The sequence below is a fragment of the Akebia trifoliata genome, chromosome 12 (genome assembly GCF_017979445.1).
Source record: "Akebia trifoliata isolate Shusen 1 chromosome 12, ASM1797944v1, whole genome shotgun sequence".
NCBI lineage: Eukaryota > Viridiplantae > Streptophyta > Magnoliopsida > Ranunculales > Lardizabalaceae > Akebia > Akebia trifoliata.
The window spans coordinates 13276795-13302558 of record NC_141386.1 but is presented as its reverse complement, the minus strand read 5'-3'; the positions used below and the strand labels follow the sequence as shown (position 1 = coordinate 13302558).

The following is a 25764-nucleotide window of genomic DNA, read 5'->3' as shown; positions in this document are numbered from 1 at the left end:
AGCTATCGAAATTTCAATGAACGATGTATGTCCCAAAGAACCACTGCTGATAGCATTAACAGAGCTCTAGAATCCCAGCAGCCACATATTCATATCAGCCAACAAGTATACCATTATCGTGGAAGATGCAACACGATTAGTTAGGCTCCTGGTAGGTAAAGAAATGGCGTATATTCCCAAGAATGAGCTCGATGATGTAGAGTTGAGGAAGGTGTTGAGGATGAATGGAATGAGACTAGCTGGAAATGCCAAGGTTGATCACAAGAAGTTGTACTTGAGATGATGGAGAGAAAAATACAGTAGGTACTATCACGAAAAAACACACTTCGTAGTTTTCCTTGTATATTACTTCTCAATATTCATTACACCGGCAGTCCCTTACAAATGTGTCAACACAACTGCCTTCAACGTCGTCGCAAGAATATTGGTTGTCTGGACAGTTTATTAGTAGCACAGTTATACCAAGGCTTAGATAACTGCCATCAAGACATGGTGGCACGAGATGCCAAGAGAATAAGAGGGGAGAAGGTAAAAACCAGTCTAAACATGTGCGGGCCATTTTGGGTACTGCAATTGTGGGCATGTCAGAGATTCAAGTCAACCGCACCAAAAAGACAACCATCAATAGATCGGCTACTATCTACAAGGCCTGATGTTATGGTACTAAGAAACCCAAAATGAAGGACACAATCTCTTACTTGAGAGAACTGAGAATTGTGTACAGGACCAAGAATTATATGGAAGCCAAAAGTTAGAGAACAGCATGTTTCAAAGCCCATCTAGAGCAACATGCTTCAAAGCCCATCTAGAGAAGTCAGAGAACTAGGTCCTACTTTTGATTGGATAAAGCAGCTAGCCATCTCATTTATAGAATTTATGTATTCTGACACAAGGTACTTATTCGATCTAATAGAATGATTTTGCCATATCCATCGCTCCTACCGCTATGACTTTCGGGAAGCCTCGCACTCAAAGCTAGTAAAAAGAGCTACTCAAAGCTGGTCAGAGGTCCCTTTTTCAATCAAGCTCTAGAGGCTCCGAACCCATTTCTTCAGTACTGTAAACATCTTCTACTCAAATGCAAATGACCATTGTGATACATAGACTCCATGCCTCCCTTCTTGAATAATGGCTCACCAATGAAAATAGTAGACTAGGCTTGGTTAAGCTATTTAAGTAGGCTTGCTTCTAATCTAAGTAGGCAAGAACATGATAGAACTACACCTGATATCAGTAGACTAGTTAGTTAAGTTGTAGTTAGCTAGTAGCCGCTTAACTGACTACACTACACTTTCTCGTCGGCCCCCCAGGCCTACTTATTTATAGTTCCATTCCATCAAGGTAGGCTTGATCTGTATCATCTTGACTTGGTTCAACTTCCTCTCTTCTTCCTCTGATATACCCTATATGGTGGCATATTGATGTCCTCATCATTCACATTTAGTTATGTCTACTCTTTAGCTTATATTAAGTAAAAGTAGTTTAGGTATTCTGTTTTTTACAGCTTATCGGTGGCATGTGTCAACATGTATAATGTTTTATCTTTGTCCTTTTTGGACTTTTCCTACTTCTATGTATCTCATATAAATAGGAAGTAAAGGCTATGAAAGGAATAAGGAAAATGATCTTTTCTCTAGAATTTTTCTCTTCTTCTCTCCCTTCTTCTCCAAACCCTAGATTAAATATTTACATGGTATCAGAGCACAAGGGATAGGGAAATCGAAGAGAACTGTACTCGCCCTATGGCTGTCGCCCTCCATTTTCCAGATCTCTAGGGTTGTCGCCCTTTATTGTTCAATCACTAGGTGTTGTCCCAGTTGGATCTCCGATCAATAGGGTTGTCACCACCTATTTTTGGGGCTGCCGACACCTAGTTTGCACCCCACAAAAAATCAGATCTCTTCTCCCAAATCCTTCGAAGGTTGGATCTCTTCTTTTTGGGCTCTGTACGGCTGGTCTGAACTCATCTTTTAGCTTTTACAGCCCATGTCACAGTTGTAATAGCCCTAAAGATCAATAAACACCTAGAATGAAGAGCAAAGCCAACTCCAATGCTGGAGTAGTTGTTTTTGAGAGTTATTTTTCTACTTACGTCATGTCAGAAGTTACTTATGGATAGTCTAACAATAATGGGTTTAAATCCTCACAAGTCAAAGATGAAAATCCCAATCTTCAAATCACCATAGTCAAACTCGATGGCACAAACTATTTGGAATGGGCTCAGTCTACAAAGTCGGCTATTCATTGGAGAAGAAAGGCTAGTTATCTTAATGGGAATGAGAAACGACCTAGTCCTTCAGATCCCAAGTACGAACAATGGGATGCAGAAAAATTATTTGGTCATGTCTTGGTGGTTGCACGCAATGCAACCTTAGATTAACAAAGGATAGCTCTTCTTGAAAAAAACACAACAAATCTGGGAGTCAATGACTCAAACCTATTCCCAAGCTCATAACAGTACTAGGATTTATCAATAAATCCTGGAAAATGCGATGGCATATTCGATTGAGTCATATCTCTTTTCAGTATCTATATCGTCTATTTCCTTCTATTTCAGTCCATGTCTTTGTTAGAGTTACGATGTGAAGTTCGACAGTTGTCTAAGCATTGTCCCTCGTCTTATCCGACAAGTTTGAATAAAAGAAGTTTTTCATTTTCTCTTGCACATTCTGATGTTTGGGGGCCTTCCCTTATTATTTCTTTAGTAGGTTTTCGTTATTTTGTCACTTTTCTAGATGACTATAGTAGATGTACATGGGTGTATCTGATGAAAATTAAAGATGATGTCTATTCAATATTCAAACATCTTCATGCCATGGTCCTTACTTAGTATGGCAAGTAAATCAAGGTCCTTCGATCAGACAAAGGGGATGAATACTCCTATGGAGGTCTTCAAGAATTTTGTGTTGCACAAGGGATGGAACAACAAACCTCAAGTGTTTCTACACCCCCAACAGAATGGTATTGCAGAAAGAAAAAAATTGTCATTTGTTGGAATTAAGGAGGGCCCTGCTGATTGGGACTGTTCCGAAATATTTCTGGTCTAAGGCAGTCCTTACGACTTGTTATACCATTAATCATACTCCCTCGAGTGTTTTGAACTTTCAACCTCCTCTGAGAGCTCTTGATCTAGATCGCCCTTTGTTCTTAGTGGTTCCACCAATGTTTGGATGTACTTGTTTTTCTCTTATCTTTGGCCTTCCACGTACTAAACTTGATCCCAAGGCTATGAGATGTATATGCCTTGGTTACTCCAGTTCTCAGAAGGGCTATAAGTGTTATCATCCACCTACTCGTCATCGCTTTGTCACTATGGATATCACATTCTTTGAGGACCAACCTTATTTTCCTAGTTCTGACCCTAATCTTATTCAAGAGGAGTGGTTTCTTCCATCCACCGATCGAGAACATCTTCCTGAGGTATCTTCTTCAATCATGTTGCCCATTATCCCCGACTCTATTGTAGATGCAACCAACTACATCAGCGCCTAATCTTTTTGGACGCACCTACACAAGGAAGGGGAAACAAGTCATTACTAATGCACCATGTCACACTCTTGAGGAGCCAAGTCATCTCTCCATAACTTCATCTCTAACATCTCCAGTCCCTAATGTCAATGATCTGATTGCTTATTGTAAAGGTAAACGCTTTTGTACATTGCACCATATTTCTTAGTTTGTTTCATATCATAGTGTCTCCTTATCATTCCTTTGTAGTTTCCTTGTCTTCTACTTCCATCTCCTCTAGTGTGAAAGAAGCTTTCTTTAATCCCAAGTTGAAACAAATTATGGATGAGGAAATGAAAGCCTTAGACAAAAACTATACATGAGAGTTAGTGCCTTTACCACAGGGGAAGCAATCTGTTGGGTGCAAATGGGTCTTTACAATGAAGTATAAGTCAGATGGTTCGATTGATAAGTACAAGGCTAGGTTGGTTGCCAAAGACTATGCACAGACTTATGGCATGGACTATTAAGAGAACTTTGCTCTAGTTGTGAAGATGAAATCTATTCGAATTCTGCTCTCTTTGGCTGCGAACTTCTCCTGGGAACTTCACCAACTAGATGTGAAGAATGCATTCTTGCATAGTGAGTTGCAAGAAAAAGTATACATGGATGTTCCTCCGGGAATTAAATTTTCCAATGCTAATGGAAAAGTGTCGGTTAAAGAAGTCATTATATGGTCTCAAGCAATCACCGCAAGCATGTTTTAAGAGGTTCAGATCTGTTATGCCGGATGTGAGTTACAAACAGTGTCAAGCTAATCATACATTGTTTGTGAAACATATTGGCGACAAGACTATAGTTCTTATAGTCTACATTGATGATATTGTTATTATAGAGAACTAAACCACTGAGATACAAAATTTGAAGAAACTTCTTAAAGAACAATTTGAAGTTAAGGATCTTGGACCGCTCAAATATTTTTTGGGTGTTGAGGTGGCTCGATCCAAGATGGGCCATTTTATCCCCAACGTAAGTATGTGTTGGATCTACTTCAGGAAACTAGAAAAGTTGGAGTTAAACCAGTTGACACTCCCATTGAGCCAAATCACCATTTGGGAGAAGTGATGGTGAAATTTTGGAGGATATCATCAGTCTTTACCAACGTCTAGTTGGAAAACTGGTATACTTATCTCTTACAAGATCAAATATTGCCTATGCAGTGAGTGTTGGCAGTCAGTTCATGCATGTTCCTCGTAAGAGCCATCTCAACGCTACTTTACGTATTCTTCGAATCTTGAAAGGGTTCCCAGGAAAGGGATTATTTTGGTCGCATGGCCACATTAAAGTGGAGGCATGGACTGAAGCAGATTGGGTAGGTTCAGTTACTGATCGACGCTCAACTTCGGGGTACTGCACTATGGTGGGTGGTAATTTGGTTACTTGGCGAAGTAAAAAATAGTCCGTGGTTGTTCGCTCAAGTGCAAAAGTTGATTTCCGAGCAATGGCACTTGGTATATGTCAGTTGTTTTGGCTGCAATGTTACTTCATGAACTAGAATGCTTACCTCCTCCACCATTCCAATTATACAGTGATAACAAGGAAGCCATTAACATTGCCCAAAATCCGGTATAGAATGATCGCACAAAGCATATTGAGGTCGATTGTCATTTCATCAAAGAGAAAGTTACATCCAGCGAAATATGCACTACCTTCGTACCTAAGTCCCAACAATTAGCAAATGTCCTCACTAAATTCGTGGGTCGTGCTAGTTTTGACCATCTTATTAGCAAGCTAGGTATGTTTGATATCTTCGCACCAGCTTGAGGGAAAGTGTTAACATATATAATGTTTCTGTTATTGGTATGTATAGGACGTGTGGAGGCAAACTGGTCTTTTCTAGTTCCACACGTCCCACTTAGTATAACCCTAATTCTCTTATATAAATATAAGAGAGGAGGCTCATAAAATATGATTTTATATAAATATAATTGAGTCTCTCTCAATGCTTCTCTAAATCTTTCTCTTCTAAACAATAACATGGTATCAGAGCAAGGATTAGATCTTAAAGTTTGAAAACTTACTATTATCTTCCTATTTCCCTTTCTTCTTATTCTTCTTCTTTTTCAATCTACTTGGTATTAAAATTTTAGGCTTCTATTTACAACTTAGGGTTTTAATCTTCTAGTTGGTGAATACTCACTACTTTGAGTGGGTTCAAGAAAATGCTCAGATTATGATGTGGTTGTGGAATTATATGGATTCCACCATTGGTGTCAACTTGATGTTCCTATCTTCTGCGAAGGAGATTTGTATTCAGGTTGGTAAGATGTATTCTAGAGCGAATAATATTTCTTGGATTTATCAGTTGGCTGAAGAATTATTTTCGGTTCAGCAAGGTGACCAAAGTTTACTAACATATTACTCTCGCTTTCAAAATATATGGACAAGCTCAGTGTATATCAACCGCTTACTACTGATTTGGTTGTACTATGTCGAAAGTGGGAAGAGATGGATGTTGTTCGTTTTCTTTCTGATTTAAAATCTGAGTATAATTCTGTTAAATCTCAGATTTTGACCAGTAAAGAGTTGCCTTCACTTCCTGAAGTTTTTTCTCGCCTTCAAAGAGCTTTTGTCAGTGATTCTGGGGCTACATCATTGGTGTCGGAATTTGACCGATCAGCATTGACTATTTCTAAAAGTACAGATTGTGGTCGTGGTCCTAGTATTGGTCGTGGTGGTGGTCGTGGGTATCGTGGTAACTGTGGTAGAGGTCGTGGAAGGAGTCGTAATTCTAATGGGGGTCGTGGTCGTGGTCATGGTGCACCCAAGAAGTGTACCCATTGTGGACTTGATGGTCACTCTATGGATTTATGTTGGGATTTACATAGTCAGTTCACAAACTAGGCCAATCAGGCTATTTCTAGTGACATTAATGGTGGTGGTTCTGTTAATACTCATCAAGCGGCTTCCCATGCAGATATGGTTACTATCTCTCGTGATGACTATTTCAAGTTACTTTATCCTCTTCAGCCTGGTGCCTCGTCCTCCAACACTACGACTCTAGCTCACTCAGGTATATCTTGTCTTGCTTCATCTTCATCCCCTTGGGTCATTGATTCAAGGGCGTCAGATCACATGACTAGGTCATTAGGAGTGTTTTCATCCATTCAACATTTTTCCTCTTCGTCTCAATTTGTCACTCTTGCTGATAGTACTACTTCTAGGGTTTCTGGTATTGGAACTGTTGTTCCCTGTTCTATTTTTTCTTTATCTTCTATATTATATGTCCCTAAATTTTCTTTTAATTTAATGTCCATCAATAAGTTAACTCAATCTCTTTACCCCTCATATTGTGTTTTTTAGGATCTGAAGACAAAGAAGATGATTGGTGGGGGATATGAATCTGGAGATCTCTACTATTTGGATGGTGGTGGAAGTTCGCCTACTCTTCATGCCACAATCACTCCGCAACAATAGCATTGTTGACTTGATCATCCTTTACTCGGCTTTTTAAAAAAGATGGTTCCCCCTTTGAGTCATATTTCAGTTTAAAATTGAGAGTCATGTCAGTTAGCTAAACATTGTCGTGTTTCTTATCCATCTATTATTAGAGTATCGGGTCAATTTAATCTAATTCATTCTGATATTTGGGGTCCTTATAGGATTGTTTCCCGTTGTCTGTTTCGGTATTTTGTTACTTCTGTAAATGATTTTTCGAGAATGATATGACTTTATTTAATGAAAGATCGTTCTGAGTTATTTTCTATTCTTAAATTATTTCATACTGAAATTCAAACTCAGTTTGGTATGCAAATCAAGTTGTTTCATAGTGATAAATGCTAAAGAATATGATTCTAGACCTTGGAATGACTATCTTTCATCTTTTGGTATTATTCATCAAACTTCTTGTACATGCACCCCCTCAACAAAATGGTGTTGTTGAACGTAAAAATCAGTACCTTCTTGAAGTTACACATTCTCTAATGTTTCAGATGCAAGTTCCCAAACCTTACTGGGGGATGCAATTCTTACAGCATGTTATTTGATTAATCGTATGCCTGTGTCTACTCTTGATGGTCAGTCTCCTCATTTTGTTTTGTTTCCTTCTAAGTCCTTTATTTTCCTTACCTCCACGGACCTTTGGTTGTGCCTCGTTTGTTCATCAATCGTCTCCTAATTTTGATATGTTTGATCCACGTTCGGTGAGAGTGTGTATTTCTGAGTTACTCTCGTACCTAGAAAGGTTATCGTTGCTATGATCCTTCAGCCCGTCGTGTTTATATCAATGCAGATGTTACATTTTTTTATTATGTATCATATTTTATAGATCCAGTACAGTATGATGATATTTTGTTTGCTCTTCCTCTTCCTGTGGCTGATTTTATCTCCCACTATTCCATTTTCACTCACTTATGTTGGCAGAAAGTAACTGACAACTTCAGATCCCCATCCTCCTCCAAATGCAGACACCTTACCATCGTCTTCTTCACAGTCTGTAGATCAGGCATCTAGTACTTCTAATTTTAATTTTTCTATTGCACAAAGGAAAAGCATTCATCATTGTACTAAGCACCCCATTTCTAAGTTTATTTCTTTATCTCATATGTCTGCTTCGTATCGTGGTTTCGTTTCCACTCTTTCTTCTGTGTCTATTCCTAGTAGTGTACAGGATGTTTTGTCTCATTCAAGTTGAAGAGAGGCTATGGAGGTTGAATGGATGCTCTTCATCACAATGGTACTTGGGAGTTAGTATCCTTACCTGCTGGCATGCGTATTGTTGGTTGTCGTTGGGTGTATGTGGTGAAATATTTGCCTGATGGGTCTGTTGAGCGGTTGAAGACCCGCCTCGTGACCAAAGGCTATACTCAGACTTGTGGTGTGGACTACTTAGAAACTTTTTCTCCTATGGCAAAAATGACTTATGTTTGTTTTGTTATCTCCTTTGCTATCCACTTTCAGTAGCCTTTATGTCAACTGGATGTTAAGAATGCATTTTTTAATGGTGATTTGGAGGATGTGTACATTGAGCAACCTCCCTGTTTTGTTGCTCAGGGGGCGTCTGACATGGTGTGTAAATTGAAAAAAGCCATTTATAGCCTAAAACGGTCTCCACGAGCTTGGTTTGGGAGATTCAGTGAGGTAGTAATTCAATTTGGGTTGAAACAATGTCAGACAGATCATTTTGCATTTGTTCACTTCAGTTCTTCAGGGACTATCATTTTGGTAGTTTACATTGATGATATAGTCATCACGGGTGATGACACTAATGGAACAGAGGAGCTGAAAGCCTTCCTTTAAACACAGTTTTAGACAAAAGATCTTGGCAAGTTGCGTTATTTCTTAAGGATAAAAGTTGCGAGATCCAAGAAAGGTATTAACCTGGCTCAAAAAAAGTATGTTCTTGATTTGCTTGATGAGACAGGTATGTTGAGAAGTAAACCTATGAACAACCTTATGGACCCAAATTCAAAGTTGATAGACAGTGGAGAATTTTTTGATGATCCAAGAAAATACAGAAGAATAATTGGTAAACTCAATTATTTGACTATCACTCGTCCAGATATTTCTTTTGCAGTAAGTGTAGTGAGTCAGTTTATGGAAACGCCAAGGGTTACACATTGCGAAGCTGTTGTTCGGATTCTTCGATTTCTTAAACGATCTCCAAGGTTTGTGGTGTAAGTCCAAAGACCATTTGGACTTAGAGGGGTATTATGATGTTGACTGGGCAGGTTTTCCATTTGATAAGAGGTCTACATCTGGGTATTGCATTTTTTTAGGAGAAAACTTGATTTCCTGGAGAAATAAGAAGCAAAATGAGGTTGCAATGTCTAGTGCAAAGGCAGAAAGAGCAATAGCTCTTATGACATGTGAACTGACATGGGTTAAGAATTTTCTCGGAGAATTAGGTGTTAAGATAACTACTCCTATGCGATTATAGTGATAATCAAGCTACAATTCATATTGCTTCCAATACAATGTTTCATGAGCGAACAAAGCACATTGAGACAGATTGTCACTTTATCAAGATAAGGTTTTATGTGGGGAAATTAATACACCGTTCGCGAAGTCTGAAGATCAATTGGTAGATATGTTCACTAAGGCACTTAACTAGTCGCCTCAGTCTTATTTGCTCCAAGCGGGATTTACTTGATATTTATGCTCCAGCTTGAGGAAGAATGTTATTTTTTCTTTAGTTATTTTCTTTTCTTTTCTTTAGTCGTTTATTTTCTGTAGTTTCTGTAATTTATTTCCTTTAGTTTTTTGTTCCAAGTTGGACTTTCCAACTTGAGGGGGAGTGTAATTGGTATGTATAGGGGGCAAACTGGTCTTTTCCAGTTCCACACGTCCCACTTAGTGTAGCCCAAATTCTCTTATATAAATATAAGAGAGAGACTCATATAATATGATTTTCTATTGAGTCTCTCTCAATGCTTCTCCTCTAAATCTCTTTTTCTCTTCTAAACAATAACAATTTCATCTTTGTCCTTTTTGGTCTTTTCCTATTTCTAAGTATCTCATATAAATAGGAAGTAAAGTAATAAAGAAAATAATCTTTTCTCGAAATTTTTCCCTTCTTCTCTCGCTCCCTTTTTCTCCAAACCCTAGATTAAATCTTTACAACATGTTAGTAACTAGTTGAGAGATTATATATATATATATAGGGAAATGTTCGGCACCCTACGTTCTGCCCTACGTGTTTCGTCTTACATGGGTTAGAAGTTTTGGAATGGGCTGATTTTTGGTGAGGATGGTCTCTATGGTGAGGAGATCATCCTCACCAAAAATCAGCCCATTCAAAACATCGAGCCCTCTGTTTACAAGTTGAATAATCGTTGACCGTCCATTTTTTGTAAACCACTTTTGATAGGGTTGGAAGTTTTGGAATGGGTTGATTTTTGGTGAGGGTGATCTCCTCACCATAGAGATCATCCTCACAAAAACTCCGCTCATTCCAAAAATTTTAACCAATGTAAGACAAAAAACATAGGGTGCCAAACATGACCCATATAAGAGATAGAATGGAGGGTTGTTTCCATATTGGTTTGTCCTCCTCCCTTGGTTCTCTCCATATTGGGCTTTAATTTTTTTTTGGTGTAAGATCTTTGTAGAATTCAAAGGTGTCTTCTTTGAGGATTTCTTTCTTAGGTGGGATAGAGTGTGTAGTATCTCAAGTCTGCAATTTAGTTTCTCTTTTTCTTGCATTGGTCACCTCGACCTTCCCTTTGTCTTGAATAAAAAATTTCTTTACTTGTCAGAAAAAAAAAAAAAAATCTTTTCTAACTGTTATGGTATGAACCCCCCAAAGCATACTCATGGGAAAAGGACATAGACATACCAACAACAGCAAGCTTCTATCGTAGATCTAGGCATAGTCCAGGTAATACCAAATTGAGAACAGAAATTCCCCAATCAACTCTCGCAAAGGTACATGCATACAACCATATAGAAGTAACAGTAAGTGGATAACAAATTCTGCATTTTCTTTGCACATTCAACAAAATCTAAATTGACCTTTTGACTCTTTTGTGAGTACAGTATATTTTCTGAGTTCTCATGAGTTATTTCTTCACCGATATGCATTTCTCTACAGAGTATGCTTTGACAAAATATTGTTTATATAAATATCATAAATAAACTATATGAGCATGTTAACATAAAAAATTCATGGTCCTTGTTTCTAACATCAAAATGCCCATTGTCCGATAGGAAGATACCTGTCCATGCAAAAGTTAATGAAAACAAAGCACATAAAGATGAAACAGATCTTAGGGGGTTTGGATTGGAAATTAACAATAACATGCTGATTATTAGGACAGTATATTCATGATGGTTTGTTCATCTTGCAAGATGGGACAAAGAATTATTACAAATGATACATTAACATAGCAGACAGATTGTATTTCGACAAAACACTGAACTTTTATAATATGACCAATAAAACATCATCTTTTAGTACCATGAAACTTTAAGAACTTCAAGAATATTATTGAAAAAGGAAGAAAATATCAAAATAATATTCATCAACCATTGCTTACCAACATGGGATGGAAGAACCGTAATGTGTGGATGGGAATGATACCACCCAATCACTCTTGTTGTTCTTCCCGTTTTCAGTGTCATTCTGTGCTATGGAGTCAAGTTAAACAACCAATACCATCCATTTATCCTCAAAAAAAAAATTCAAGTTTATAGAAAAGGAAGAAACTGATTCTATGCAAATAAATTAAACCTCTAAAAAAAGAAACACTAATGGATATCTCGGCCTGAGCTGACGCTGCTGCCAATTGCTCAGGATTAGTCTCCACTCGGTCTTTTCGACGATCAGACCGAGTCTGAGGTGATGCTCCCCAGATTAGAGCAGTGGCAGTTCCATTATGTGAGTACTGAAGAACAAAACCAACAAAAGAAAAAGATAAATAATATTTAACAATACAATTCCTCTCTGACGTATTATATGCAACTACAAAAAAAAAAAAAAACAAAACAGTAGGTATATAGCAACTGAAGAAAAATATAATAACAAAAGATCCACAGAATTAACAAAGAATAAGGAGGGCTTAGACCCGTAGCTCAGTTGGTTTGGCACATTGAAAAGCAACTTTAAAGCCGTGGGTCCAAGAGTCCAGCTGGTATCAAACAAATTAATAAGGAAATCCTTCAACAACCACAAAAAACAATACTTCAAACGAGTAAGAGTTGATCGGTCAATTACAACCAATATTTGGGGATCCAATTAGTCCCAAGTAATGTGACACCTATTAGAACAATTCAAATGAAGAAATCCATAGAACTGACTGAGAACGAGGTAATCCTTCGGCATCCACAAAAAATAACACTTCAAAAGTGTAAGCGCTGATTATTCTATCACAACCAACATTTCATGATCCAAACTAGAAGTATATGTCCCAGTCAACGAAAGAAAGAAAGAACTTCTAGATTCAAAAGTTTAGCCAATTTACTCTATGTTTGTGAAAAATCACTAAACCAGACTAACCACATGTGATGAAAGATGCAAATAATAAATAGAATTTACAAAATTTCGCTATATTTCCATCAAATAACCCCTTGAAACCAACTCAGTAATTCATCAATCTCAATCAATATAAAACCACGTGAGAAAAATCATTATGTTACATAAAAAGGAACGATAAACAAGATGTATAAAATCACATGCTAAGGAAAAGCGGATTGAGATACTAAAAGTGGACAAAAACATAGAATTAACAGAAGATATGGCATTTGACCAAATAAAACAGAGGAAGAGGATTGGTTCATCCATCTCAAAATTGTTGGAACTAGGCATTGATGATGATTAAAAAGGGCACTCTCCATGGTCCATAAAAAATTCAACCAAGAAAAATGAAATGAAATAAAATCTTATCTTGTAAAGAGAACAATAAAAAACTTCATCGACCACAAACAATACAACCAACTAAATCACCAAAACAATACAGAACCCATCACTTAATCATATAAACTCAACAATGTGAATAAATTGACTGATTTCCCAAAACACCAAAACCATAGAAAGTTTAAATTTTGAAGTTCGTATTTATCTTAATTTCTTTCTTCCACCAGAACAGTATAACTTTAAAACCCGACACCTCTTAGTAAACCAACTGGTTGAATGCCAACTTAACTAAGTGGTATGACTTGTGGAGTGTTGTTCTTGTTGTGTATGTGAACACCTTTGTGAAGCTCACTTAGTAATTTAATATTTCACCAAACACCTCTTACACCACACCTTCAAAGATCTTGTTTGATAATGGCAATGAAAGATAAACTCCAACAATACTAGTTAATGCAAAGAAAATAAACAATCACACAAAGAAAGAGTAAGAACACAATACCCACAACATGAGATTTTGCATGGTTCACCCGAAGGCTACGTCCACGGAGGTACGAGCATTGGAGCTCGATTTCACTATGAAGAAAACAGGGCAAATCTATACAAGGAATCACCTCTATCACTTAGCTTCACCTTCTTCTAGATCTCAATCTCCCCAAATCTCTCAACCTCTCCTCTCTAGGCTTTCTTTCTTTCTCTACTCTTTTATCTAGAAAAGACTTAGACTTTCAACAAAAGAAAACAAACCCATTTTTTTAGAAGCATCACATAAGTGGGCTACTTACATAAATTACAAACCCAACCCAAACTACCTTGAACCGATCCAAAACTAAACACACTTGGACCAGACCTAATAAGTTGATTTTGAGCCATACTTCAACAATCTCCACCTTGGCAAAAAAACTCATCAACCCTTGGAAACGATGGAACCTCAATGTGTTTACTACACCTCCACCTTGATGATACACCTCTCATTTATATGCACCTCAAGTGGGGAGATCCCACCAATCTCAACAAGCAATGAGATTTAGTAAGCTCAAACAATACTTGAACTTGTCCTTGTAACCAGTTTAGTAAGAAAATATGAAGCATTCTCAACTGTGTAAACCTTTTCAACATTGATTTCTCCCGAATTAATCAAATCTCGAATCCGATGGAATCTAACATCAATGTGTTTCGTTCTAGCATAGAACATGTGATGATCCGAAAATGTCACAACGTATCTCGAGGAAATTTTGATATGACACATGAGATCAAATAATTTAAAAATATTAAATTAATAAGTCTAAAAAAGCATAAAAGTTGCCCAACATTTAAATTGACCAATCATCGTCGACGGTTAACAAGAAACCAAGATAAGTGGGAGTATGCATTAAGGACAAGGGATATAAGGAATTGAAATTTTGAAGAACAAAGAGAAGAATTATAAAAGAACAATCAAGACTCTCAAAGAGAGCTTGTTAATGTACTTATAATAAACAAGGTGAATAGATAAAAATGCCCTTACATAAAGAATAATAGAAAATTAGGAAAAACATTAAAGATGACATGATATTTCCTAATACTCCCTTACTAGCTAGTGCAAATATATCAACTAAGCCCAACTTGACAAAATGAAAATTGGTGACAGAAGGAGCAACCGACTTTGTAAGCATGTCGACAAATTGATTTGAAGAAAATATGAAGATGGTCTGAAGAGCACCAGATCGAACTTTCTCCTTGAGAAAGTGAACATCAACCTCTATATACTTGGTTCTATCGTGAACGATAGTCAAAAGCAAACATGATATTAGACTTGCTATAAAATAAGGTAGAGAAATCAGAAATAGGAAATCCTAGCTCTGTTAACAAGGATCAAAGTCAAATAAGCTCGCACGTGCCAAAGGCCATAGTTTGATACTCAACTTCAGCAGAAAACGGGAAACCACACTTTGTTTCTTACTTTCCCATGAAATTAAGTTACCACCATGAAAAGTACAAAAACCAGAGGTAGATCTCCTATCCTTAATAGAACCAACATGATCAGCATCAATGAAGCAAGACAAATGAAATTAAGTAGTGGACGAATAGAAAAGCCCAAAACCAAGACGCAACTTCAACTAGCAAAAAATACGATAAACAGCATCAAGATGAAAAGTGAGCATAGCATGTATGAACCGACTTACCATACTAACCGCAAAAATTAAATCTGGTCTAGTGTTTGATAAATCAGACGACCTACGAGTCTTTGATAAGACAATAGATCAGACTATAGGTCACCAGATTCAACATGAAGGCAATGATTATGATTCATAAGAGAAGAAGTAGGATGACAACCAAGCATGCCAGTGTCCTTGAAGGAGATTCAATGTGTATTTCCATTGAGATAGCAAAAAACCACAGCGAGAGCGGACGACTTTTATCCCCAAGTACTTAAGAAGACCCAAGTTCTTAACCTTAAAAGTACGACCTAATATCATCTTTACCATGTCAATCAATTAGGCATCATCTCTTGTCAAGATAATATCAAACCAAAACAATAGCACAACGACCATCTAAACCTCGTCAAACAAACATATATGACTTGAGTGGCATCTGAAAATTTTTATATATAAAATGACCTCACAAAATCGTTGAAACCAAGCTCGCAAAAACGGCTTCATGCTATACTATTGAATAATTTTATTTCTTTAGTAGACTTTTAGTCCTTGTCCTTTTTAGTCTTTTCCTTTTTTATTAGACTTGTAATTCTCTTTAAAGCCTAATTAGGGCTAATCAGTTAATTAATTTTTCTCTTCACTATTTATAACTTGGTATCAGAGCCTCAGCAACCTGCGGCAACAGCTCTTTTGTTGTTTGGACCCAACGACAACAGCAGAGGTGCTGTTTGGGCTCAACGACAACAGTAGAGGGCTGTTTGGACTCATCAACAACAGCAGAAGTGCTGTTTAGATTCTATGATAACAGTAGAAGTGTTATTTGAGGCTTGCGATCATAACAGAGCCCTCATTTGTTGACTACGACCACTGCACAGGTGCAGTTAGGCTGCTACAATCACAGCAGATCCGCTGGTTGAAGGTTACAACAGTCGCAGTTCTTTTTTTTTTTTTCTTTTTTTTTTACCGATTGGTGCCTACCGTCACTGCAGAGGTGCAGTTGAGTTGCTACGATCATAGCAACCCTTTTATTTGAAGGTTGCGACAATCCAAAAACTGTTTTTTTGGTGGCTGCGAGACCTGCGATCACTGCAGAGGTGTAGTTGGGTGGCTACGATCACAGCAGACTTTGTATTTGGAAGTTACAATCTACTCCAGACCTTTTTTTGCTGTTTTTAGTTTTATTTGATCTCCCTTCAAACCAAAGCACATAGTTTCTCGTGATGGCTTCCAAGTCTTCTTCTTCTTCGATCACCAGTAATAGTGATGGATCAAGAGGTCTTCCCTCTTAGTGGGAGGAATAGTTTTATTCTCAACACACAACACTTAATAAAACAACCAATAACACAGCCTTATCGCAGCCCAACCAACAACATACACAGCAACTAAGTAGCACAAGCCCTCCAAGATTTGATGATCTTGTAGATTAGTAACCGACGTTTCAACAGTAAATTGGATTAATTGAAGAATTAGGAGCTCAAGAACTCACGGGAGGAGAATCTGTAGCATTTACTCAGGTAGAATTCGAAACCAGACTTTGCGTTTGAATTTGGAAAAGATGATTGTAGTTATTTTCATAATATGTATATGATACAAATGATTGCTGAAAAATCCCGTATCATGATCATGTCAATACATTCATGTAATTTTCGTATGTTTCAGATTTCCAAAATTTACATGTGTGTTCCACCATCAGATTCAGTGAACCAAGATGAGTTGCTCACAACTCATCCATGGTGTGAACCAATGGGAACCCCCAAGCAGCACAAGTAGCACAATTTGTGTTGTCTTTGACTCTGTGGTGGAAGTCACAGTGGCAAGCTTGGTGGCATGAACTCCCACCGCAGAAACACCCTTTCTGCCACCACAAATGCCAACAGTGGGCAAAGTGAGCCATTTTCTGAAAAGAGTAATATGGGACCCATACGGATCCCCAAACCACTTTAAATGATTCAAAACATTTTATAAACCCAAGCTTTACACAAAAATGAGCTACCAAAAATATTGGGTGATCTCTGATTTGAGTATTTTTCTGATTTATGTTAAACGCAAAATATGTTACTTATCAATTATTTTCGAAAAAGATTGTTTTATTTTAAAAATTGATGTGTTCACACTTTACATACAAATAGAAAAAATTGACGGACATAGAATTGTGATTTATGAATGTTTGAATTACTTCTCGTACAGGAAGGTGCATTAGTATTCGAGTTGAGGATGAATTTATTACGGATTGAGAACTATTACATTTAATGAGTATTAATTTAATGTTAGGTCCATGGAGTGCCTGTGGTTTTACTTTTGGGCCAAGGAGTGCCAATGCTGTTTGATTGTGAATGTGAAAGAAAAACCAGGTCTAGAACAGGGTTACCGAACCGCGAACTGAACCAATTCGCAAAACAATTCACTCAAAGTTCGAAAATTGCAGTGAACCACATGAATGCCCTTTTACTATAATTATTTTACACCCTCCCCCACCCCCCCTCCACAAGTTGATTATATTTGAGATATCCCCAAAAACATTTAAACTGATAAGAGACCCCTTTGACCTTGGCCTTTATTTAATAAACCAATGAAAAATGATCAAATACCCTCATTTTCAACATATAAATGAAAAAAAAATTTGATATTTCTTCTCCAAATTTGACATTTTCAATCTCTTTTTCAGCCTTTCATCACTTCAACCTTCAAAAACCATCATCTCTGTCTACCCCTACGAACCAGATTCATTCATACGTGGCGAACAGCAAACCTGAATACGAACTGAGCGAACCCACGAATCAACTAACATAGGTATTGAATATCGATAGCATTTATAAATGTTGGGTCATGGAGTACCTGGGATATTTATAAAGGCCAAGTCCGAAGAATCGCGGGTTTATAAATGTTGGGTCAGAAAGTTCCCATTGTGTGTAATACGTGGATAGAAATCCTAGAGTAAGATGAATGTGATCGATCCAATATGTGAAAATGAGAGTGATCGTCTCAGATAAATACGGAATGGTAGGTGATCATTCCGAAGGAAGATGGATAATCTCCTGACTAAATGTATACTTGGACGTGATCGTTCCACGTGATCGTTCCACGCGAGTAGAATTAGTGGGCGTGATCATTCTTCAAGTAAAATAGTGGGTGTGATCGACCGAACAAATGAAATCGAACATGATCATTCTAAGGAATGGTGGGTGACCATTTAAATGAAAAGAATTAGACGTGATCATTCCAAAGAGAACTGGGCATAATCGTCCCAAGAGAGAGGGATTGGCCACTCTCTGGGATGTATTCCACGCATGTGAAATGTTGATTTTATGTTTAATGTTGTAAATAAGGTAAATTTAAGTTCTATAGTTTTAAAAGAAAATTATTTTTCATATATTGTAATGTAAAGGAGAAGTATAAGATGGGGTACATTGGGATTTCACATGTTAACCTTATAAGCAAGATGAAGACGACTATTCCTATGATCGTGAGAAGTTTATAATAGTCGACCAACTGACCTCCGTAAATAAAGTCCCATGATTGTGGGACCCTGGTCAACAGTCAACCTGAGTCGGGCTGACCGTAAAATTAGACAATAACGTTGCCCTCGTCAGCGAACTTGGTATCCTTTACTAAGGCATAATTTAGTCATGAAACCCACAACTCATATCTTATACACCGCCATGCTTGTATTGTGATATTTATTTTCTTCGGATGTTGTGTAAAAATTAGACTAAGTTGATCGAAAAACTTTGTGTGAACATTGATTGGTTATTTCGGGGTTGATATTAGACTAAGTTGATTGAAAGTTTTGTGCGACCATCGATTGGTCACTTCTATGTTGAGTATATTGGGTTTCGCATCAATCCCCGCATAAAGTGACGCTCAGGTCCGTGAGGAACCGGCTATATTAGATTTCGCATCACTCACCTCATAGAGTGATGCTCGGGTCCGTGAGGAACCAGCCATACTAGGTTTCACGTCAATCACCGCACAAAGTGACGCTCGGGTGCGTGAGGAATCAGCCATATTAGGTTTCGCGTCAATTACTGCACAAAGTGACGCTCAAGTCCATGAGAAACCAGCCATATTAGGTTTTCGTATCACTCGCCTTAGAGTAATACTCAGGTCCAAGGGGAACCGACCTTCTCGCCTTATTAAAATCTACTGAATCAACCTGAAAAACTTGAACTAACAGAGATCATAAAATTTATAGAATATAATCATTTTATCTCGATGGGTTAAAATTATGGACTGAACCTCCACCTCAATGGAGTTCTTAAACTCAATCAAGTTGGATACAAGGTTAGCCCCCAAACTACTTTTAAATCAAGCATCCTCAAGTAACAAATTGGGTCACATAGGACCCTTATTACGAGCTCAAACTAAGCCCCAAACATATAATAATGGATTATAAATTGAACTACTTAACTCAGCAGAGTCTGTAAACTCGACTGAGTTGGGCATAGAATTAGCCCCCAAAATTTTCTTTTGTCGAGCCAACCAAACAAACAAATTGGGTTCAAACTAGGCCCCCAAACATTAACCCCCATGTTAATTTTATGATGAGTTAACTCGAGTAATAAATAGGGTCACATAGGACCCTTAATTATGGGTATAACCCGAGCCCACAAAATAGAACTTGGCATAGCGGGAGCGAGTGAGACCTAAAGTTCTAAATTGTAAATCTTGTGATGTAATAAGAACCCTTCCAAGTCTGATGTGTGCTAAGAGAAGCCTTGAGTCATTGACTCAATCTAGTCTTAGTCATCAACTCGATGTGCACTTTTTTTTTTTGTGACTTACAATAACAAAATAAACCAACTCCCTGGCGTACAAAAGACAATACTCCAAGCTTTACTATCACACATTCGACCATACCATTGTTTTCCATGAACGTGAGAAATAAAATCTTCTTATGCATCAAGCATGATGCATATGCTAATCACATAATTTTAACCCAATTCCCATTATCATAATTTAACTTCTCTTAACTTTTAATGCATCAATGTTTACCTTTTACCAACAAGATGTTTCAATGTACATCAAAAAATGATGTACACATGAGGCAACAAAATATTTATATTTTGAAAAGCTTGAACATAAAATAAAATACCTAGTGGAATCACAACTCATGTGATATGTTCTAGAGAACATGTACTGCGGTTATTGGGGCACTTCTAACAATATCAAAGCCTTTTTCAATAATTTACCTTTATCAAGGGGAGTCTGACAATATCAAAGCTTCTAAACCCTCTCAATGCCTCTATTCTACACGTTTTTGTGACGGTGTTAACACCCCAATCCAATTAGATCTGTCACCGTCCTAGTTACCGAACATGAAAAGTAATCTTGTTCATGGAACCTTAGTTTTGCTTCCAACAACCTTCTTCAAACATTTCTTGCATGGAAACTCCTCTACAAACATCTCCTCCACCTTTCGATCAACATCGTGAAGAAACATATGTAATTCCTGCACGTGTTCTAGCCCTAGCCATAACTGCAGCCGAGAAAATCGCTCACATTCGACTCAGCGCTTCAAAAAAATACCTTTTTGGTGCATCGATCATGATGAGATCCCATTCCTTAGCATACACCTCATCTGGTAGACTATTAGCACTAACTTGCACTTAGTGTTCCCACGAAGGTACGCCTTAGTTGGTGAACAATCAGGTTCGGATCATGTGGTCAGCCAAATTGTCACAAATGTTGAGGCTCTCAAGCTCTCCATACTTTCCCAGCTCCTCAAAAAGATCTTCATAGAAATCCTCGAAATGTTCCTGAATCTTTCATGGATCCATGGCATCTCCTTGAGGATCTATCCCTAGAGTAACCATATCAAGTCTCTGATACATGTTGGAGAGAAGACAGGTAGGGCTGATGCTAGGCTGCGTATGGAGCCTTGAACATCGATCTCCATGTCTACAAGCTCCATTCTTGAAGTAAAACAAACAATTGACCCGATCCTCCTTAGTTCCTAAGATTGAAAGTAAGTGCTCCGCCATTGATGGTCGAGGAGATCCTTTGTGATTTAGGGTTTCATTCCAAGTTTGATAAAATCAGAGATCACGCACAGATAGAGAAAGATATGATCTTGATCTTGATTTTGATTTTTCCTTCCACAAAACAAAATAGATCTCAAACCCTAAACCCGAAAGGGCCAGTATTCACAATAGCCCCTACTCCTGATTGAGACCCCGACGATACCATGTGGTTTCTCGTGGCTTTTTCTTTTTGTTGCCACGGACGGCACCAATTGTAGATGTTGATTTTGTGCTAAATTGACCTCGATTACGATTTCGGCATTCAATTCACAAAATAATAATAAAAACATGAAAAATATATAAGACAAAGATTTTTTACGTGGTTCGACAAACATGCCTACGTCCACTGGCTCGAGGAGCAGTTTCACTATAGATCCCACGGTTACATGACCTCCTCACCTTGGTTTCTTCATCTACCCTTCTTTTTTTTCTCCCTTCTACCTCTCCCTTTTATAATGGCCTCAAGGCCTTTAAACAGAAAAACCCTAAAAATCCTAACCCTAATTAGGTTACAATTGACCATATTACCCTTATCCAAATTAGTAATTACATAAAAAAGGGGAAGAATCCTTTTAAATTGAGATTCTTCCTTAATAAGATAGAACTCTCATCAAATGATGCCACGTGTCCGCCTCGAGATGCGCATTGATGGTGTGAATGGACAATCCGAATGAGAGACGATTTTATCCCTCCACAATACCTATTTGCAATCAACAAGTTTTCTCTCATTTGGCATAGGGATCAACTCCCAAATGGAGTTCTTGTAAAAAGACTTCATCTCCTCCATCATAGCATTCATCAAACCTTTTTGTTCATTACTCCCAATAACTTCTTGAAAAGTAATTGGATCTTCCTCACTTGCCACTAGTGCAAAGTGAACCTCATCCTCTCATCCAAAACTTTGGGGTGGTATGATGGGTCTCATTGGCTTTCCTTTTATATGCTAGTAGGCTCATCATGAACCATTTCTAATTGTTCGTCCCCACCAGATGTTCTACCCTCCTCAAATTGAATTTGAAGTATTTCCCTTTGTAGACTTCTGTGATAATAAGAACTTTGGTAATAATTACCTTGCCACCAACAATCGACTTCTCATTATCATCTTCCTTGACTTCTCCCTTAGGCATGGAACTTTCATCAAAGACGACATCTTTACTAAGGATTTTCTTCTCATTTACCGGATCTCAAAGCTTGAATCCATTCAATCCATTCTCAAATCCAAGGAAGATGTACTCAAGTAACTTTTATTGCAACTTGTTTCTCTCAACACTAGGAATGAGAAAATATGCCTTGCATCCAAACACCTTCAATGTAGAGTAGTCCACTTTTTTTCTCGTTCATACAACTTTGGTATACTTAAATTCAAGTAGTTTGGATGGTGACTGATTAACCAAATAGCAAGCACAGTTAACCGATTCCGAGCTAAATGCTTTGGGCAATGCCATATGTAGTCTCACACATCTCGCTCTCTCTAGAAGAGTTCTATTCATCCTCTCAATCGGGTCACTTTGTTGAAGATTTTCTTCATGATGAAATGCCTAGTGATACTTTTTCCTTGCAAAACTTTATGAACTTGTCATCTTAGTACTCACCCCCATAGCCGCTTCTCAAGTTTTGATCTTTTTTCCCATTTGATTTTCTACTTCGGCCTTCAATTCTATAAACTTGGCAAAGACTTCGGATTTCTCCTTCATGAAGTAGACATATACCTAACTTGAAAAATCATCCACGAAAGTGATAAAATAACCAACTCCACCTTTTGACTTAGTACACACATCGAAGTGAATTTAGTCTAGCAACCCCTTACTTTTGATTTCTTTGTTTGCAACCTCAACTAACACCTTACATTGTTTTCCCGTCACACAAAACCTATAAAACTCTAAATTATATGCTCTAACACCCTTCAACAATTATCGTCAATGTAACTTTTGCATTACTTTTTGACTCATACAGCCAAGCCTAAGAGTCAAAGTTGAGTTTTATCTTTTTATTTATAGGTATAAAAGCTTTATTGAAATCAAGAAGTGGTGGAGGCTAAGATAGCCCTCTTACAAGGAGAAAAGATAAGCAATATAACAAAAAACTCAGCTCACAGGTTGATCGAACCACAAAGTCGTTATAATACGTCCAAAGAATCTCACAAACTCAGCCCACAAAATCGATTTGTTAGAATTTTTCTCTATGGAGATTGCAACTCCACATAAAATTATGTTCCCTAAAAGGTTATAGAGGTTGTTTGCAAGCTTCACACCTCTCATTATTATCATGGCTCTCTTAGACACCTTGAGTACTCCATCATTTGTCAAGATTAAACACTCCTTTGAGTCGAGTTGCCCAATGATATCAAATTCTTCTTAAGTGTTAACATATTCCTCACATTACCCAAGATTCTAACAACCTCATCGTACATTCTTATCTTCATGGTTATCCATTAGAACATCTCCACCATCATGAGCTTAATAGGAGTCAAATAAATCACGATTAAAACACATATGAAAAGTATACCTGGAATCTAAGATCCAAGAGCTAGAAGTGAGATTACACGAAGATGCCGCTAAGAGCTCTCGATTGCTTTCCGATGTTATGTTTTTTGTGGAACTTGACACAAATTTTTTTCCTTTTTTTTACATCTACTTTGTACTTTTTACAATCTCTTTTGTAATATCTCTAATTCTCACAATAATAGCACTCCGCTTCTTCCTTACTTCTAGACTTGGATATAGAATTCTTTCTTTTGGATTTTCCTTTCTCTTTTGTTTGGCGTCATTCACTTGAACCATTTGCAATGAGTTCTTCCCCTTGAACATCTTTCTCACTTGACTTGTCCATGGTCACGTAAGAGATAAGATCTTGAACCACCTCCTCAAACTTGAGGGTCTCCTTGCCAAACATGAGAGTAGTCCAAAAATGTTTGAAGAAATTTGGAAGTGATTTCAACCAAAGTAATGTTATGTCTTCTTCAAACTTGACTTCTACCATTAACAAATCACTAAAACACTGATTGAACGTGTTCAAGTGCTTCATGATGCCGTGTCCTTCCTCTATCCTTAGACTATGGAGTTGGTCCTTAAGGAATAACTTATTAGACAAAATCTTCCCCATGTTTTCAAGCTTATCTCATGTTCCATTTGCGTTCTTTTCTTACATTACGTTGAACATGACTTCATCAGATACATGCAACTAAATGGAGCTAATGGCCTTTAAATCCAATTCCTCCCATGTCTCCTTGGACATGCTTTTCGACTTCACTTCCATGCGCCCGAATGCAATTATGAAGCCCTTGTTGGATAAGAATATTCCAATCATGAAATACAATACTAACCAATCACTGAAAACGGCACATAGGTCATACACTAAGCAAAATATGATGAACCCATTTCACAAAACAACCCAACAATTCAGGTTCCATCCCATCATAGAAATCTGAAGAATAATCATAAACTAAGTAAAAAATGGAGAACCCATTATAGAAAACAACCCAACAATCCAATTTCAATTCAATTCCACACATTCAATAGAATGTCAAGAACCGCAGAAATCAACACAAAAATCAACAAACTTGACAAAATGTCAAGAAAGCATTTCAAAGAAAAACAAACTAACAACCTAATTTCCTTTTGTGTCGGTTCCATTGATTCTATTTTCATAAAATGAGGGTAGCAAAAATGAAGATTCTATGTAATATAACCCATGTTTACAGAAATCTGCATAAAACGAATAACCCAGTACAGAAAACAACCCGGGCCACTGAATCTTAGCCCTTCAACTCCATTTTGAACAGAATTCCCCCAGCTCACATGGATTAAACATAAAACCCTACCCCAGACCAAAAAAAAAAATCTCAAGAAATAAGAGTGAATCAAAACTGACCTGGATATCTCCAAGAAGAAGACCCATAATCTCTTCGGTTTCTGTAGACAATGCATGCGTGAGGCATGTTAACCACACATCTTCCGACATTTTCACACTCGTTAGAGACATTCTTTTTCTACTTTTATATTTTGTTTTATAACAGAGAGATCCCTTATTGAACCTGAGGAAGGATTGAAAAAGATTCCTCACTTACTCGAGAAGAAAGTTATGGTAAAGAGGAGCGTTTTATTTATAGGCGCAGGATCTCTCACTTCTCGTACAAACCTTGTACTCTGTTCAGATCTGATGTTGTGGGACGAATCGCATTTTATTAGTAATACATATTACGATATTGCCTATAAACCGTCCGATCGGTGTTACGGATGGATAAATCTCGGCTTGCTGATTTCCCAAAACGTTTCGCTGAAAATTGTGAAATCCCACTCCCAGGTCCACTCCAGCACACTATTCAATATTCATTTTTATTTCGAAAACGAAAATTTCCATTTTCTAAATTAATTTCTTTGGAAAATTTACGTAATGGGCCCTGGTATCGAACTTCATTACTAAGGAATATGATGGAATGAGACATGGTATTTAGTGCGATTCTCACAAGTCTGACATGGGATGTGCACATAATCATAGATATATTTCCTCGCAATACGAGTAAAAACTATCTACAGTTATGTATGCATCTCCACATCAGACTTGTGAGAATTGCAGTAAATCCTGTGTCACCCCAGCACGACTCTATTACCAAATACTCCTTAACTTTTGGATTGTAGCTAAATAGCCTTAATAATCCCTCACCTTCATGGTTGGCAATGGATCGAATAATATCGGCTTATCTGCCTCATATGACTTGAATCATTCAAGGATTGGTACAATTTCTTATCCAATTAAGAATTTGATTCGTTGGAATAGTGATCCAAAATCACTATTCTTGAGAACATTTTTG

The 25764-nt window shown here is 37.5% G+C and overlaps 1 protein-coding gene across 1 annotated transcript in view; it reads right to left on the bottom strand.

Annotated features, from left to right (window-relative positions):
• LOC147388919 (uncharacterized) overlaps nucleotides 1-25187 on the bottom strand; it is a 34685-nt gene extending 9498 nt beyond the window's left edge. The window contains exons 1-3 of the mRNA XM_086419819.1: nucleotides 24825-25187; nucleotides 11706-11831; nucleotides 11484-11571 (exon numbers count right to left, since the gene is read on the bottom strand). Of these exons, the coding sequence (XP_086275945.1) occupies nucleotides 11484-11571; nucleotides 11706-11831; nucleotides 24825-24935 (325 nt within the window). The 5' untranslated portion in view covers nucleotides 24936-25187. The remainder of the gene's footprint in view (nucleotides 1-11483; nucleotides 11572-11705; nucleotides 11832-24824) is intronic.
• Between the last annotated feature and the right edge of the window lie 577 nt (nucleotides 25188-25764).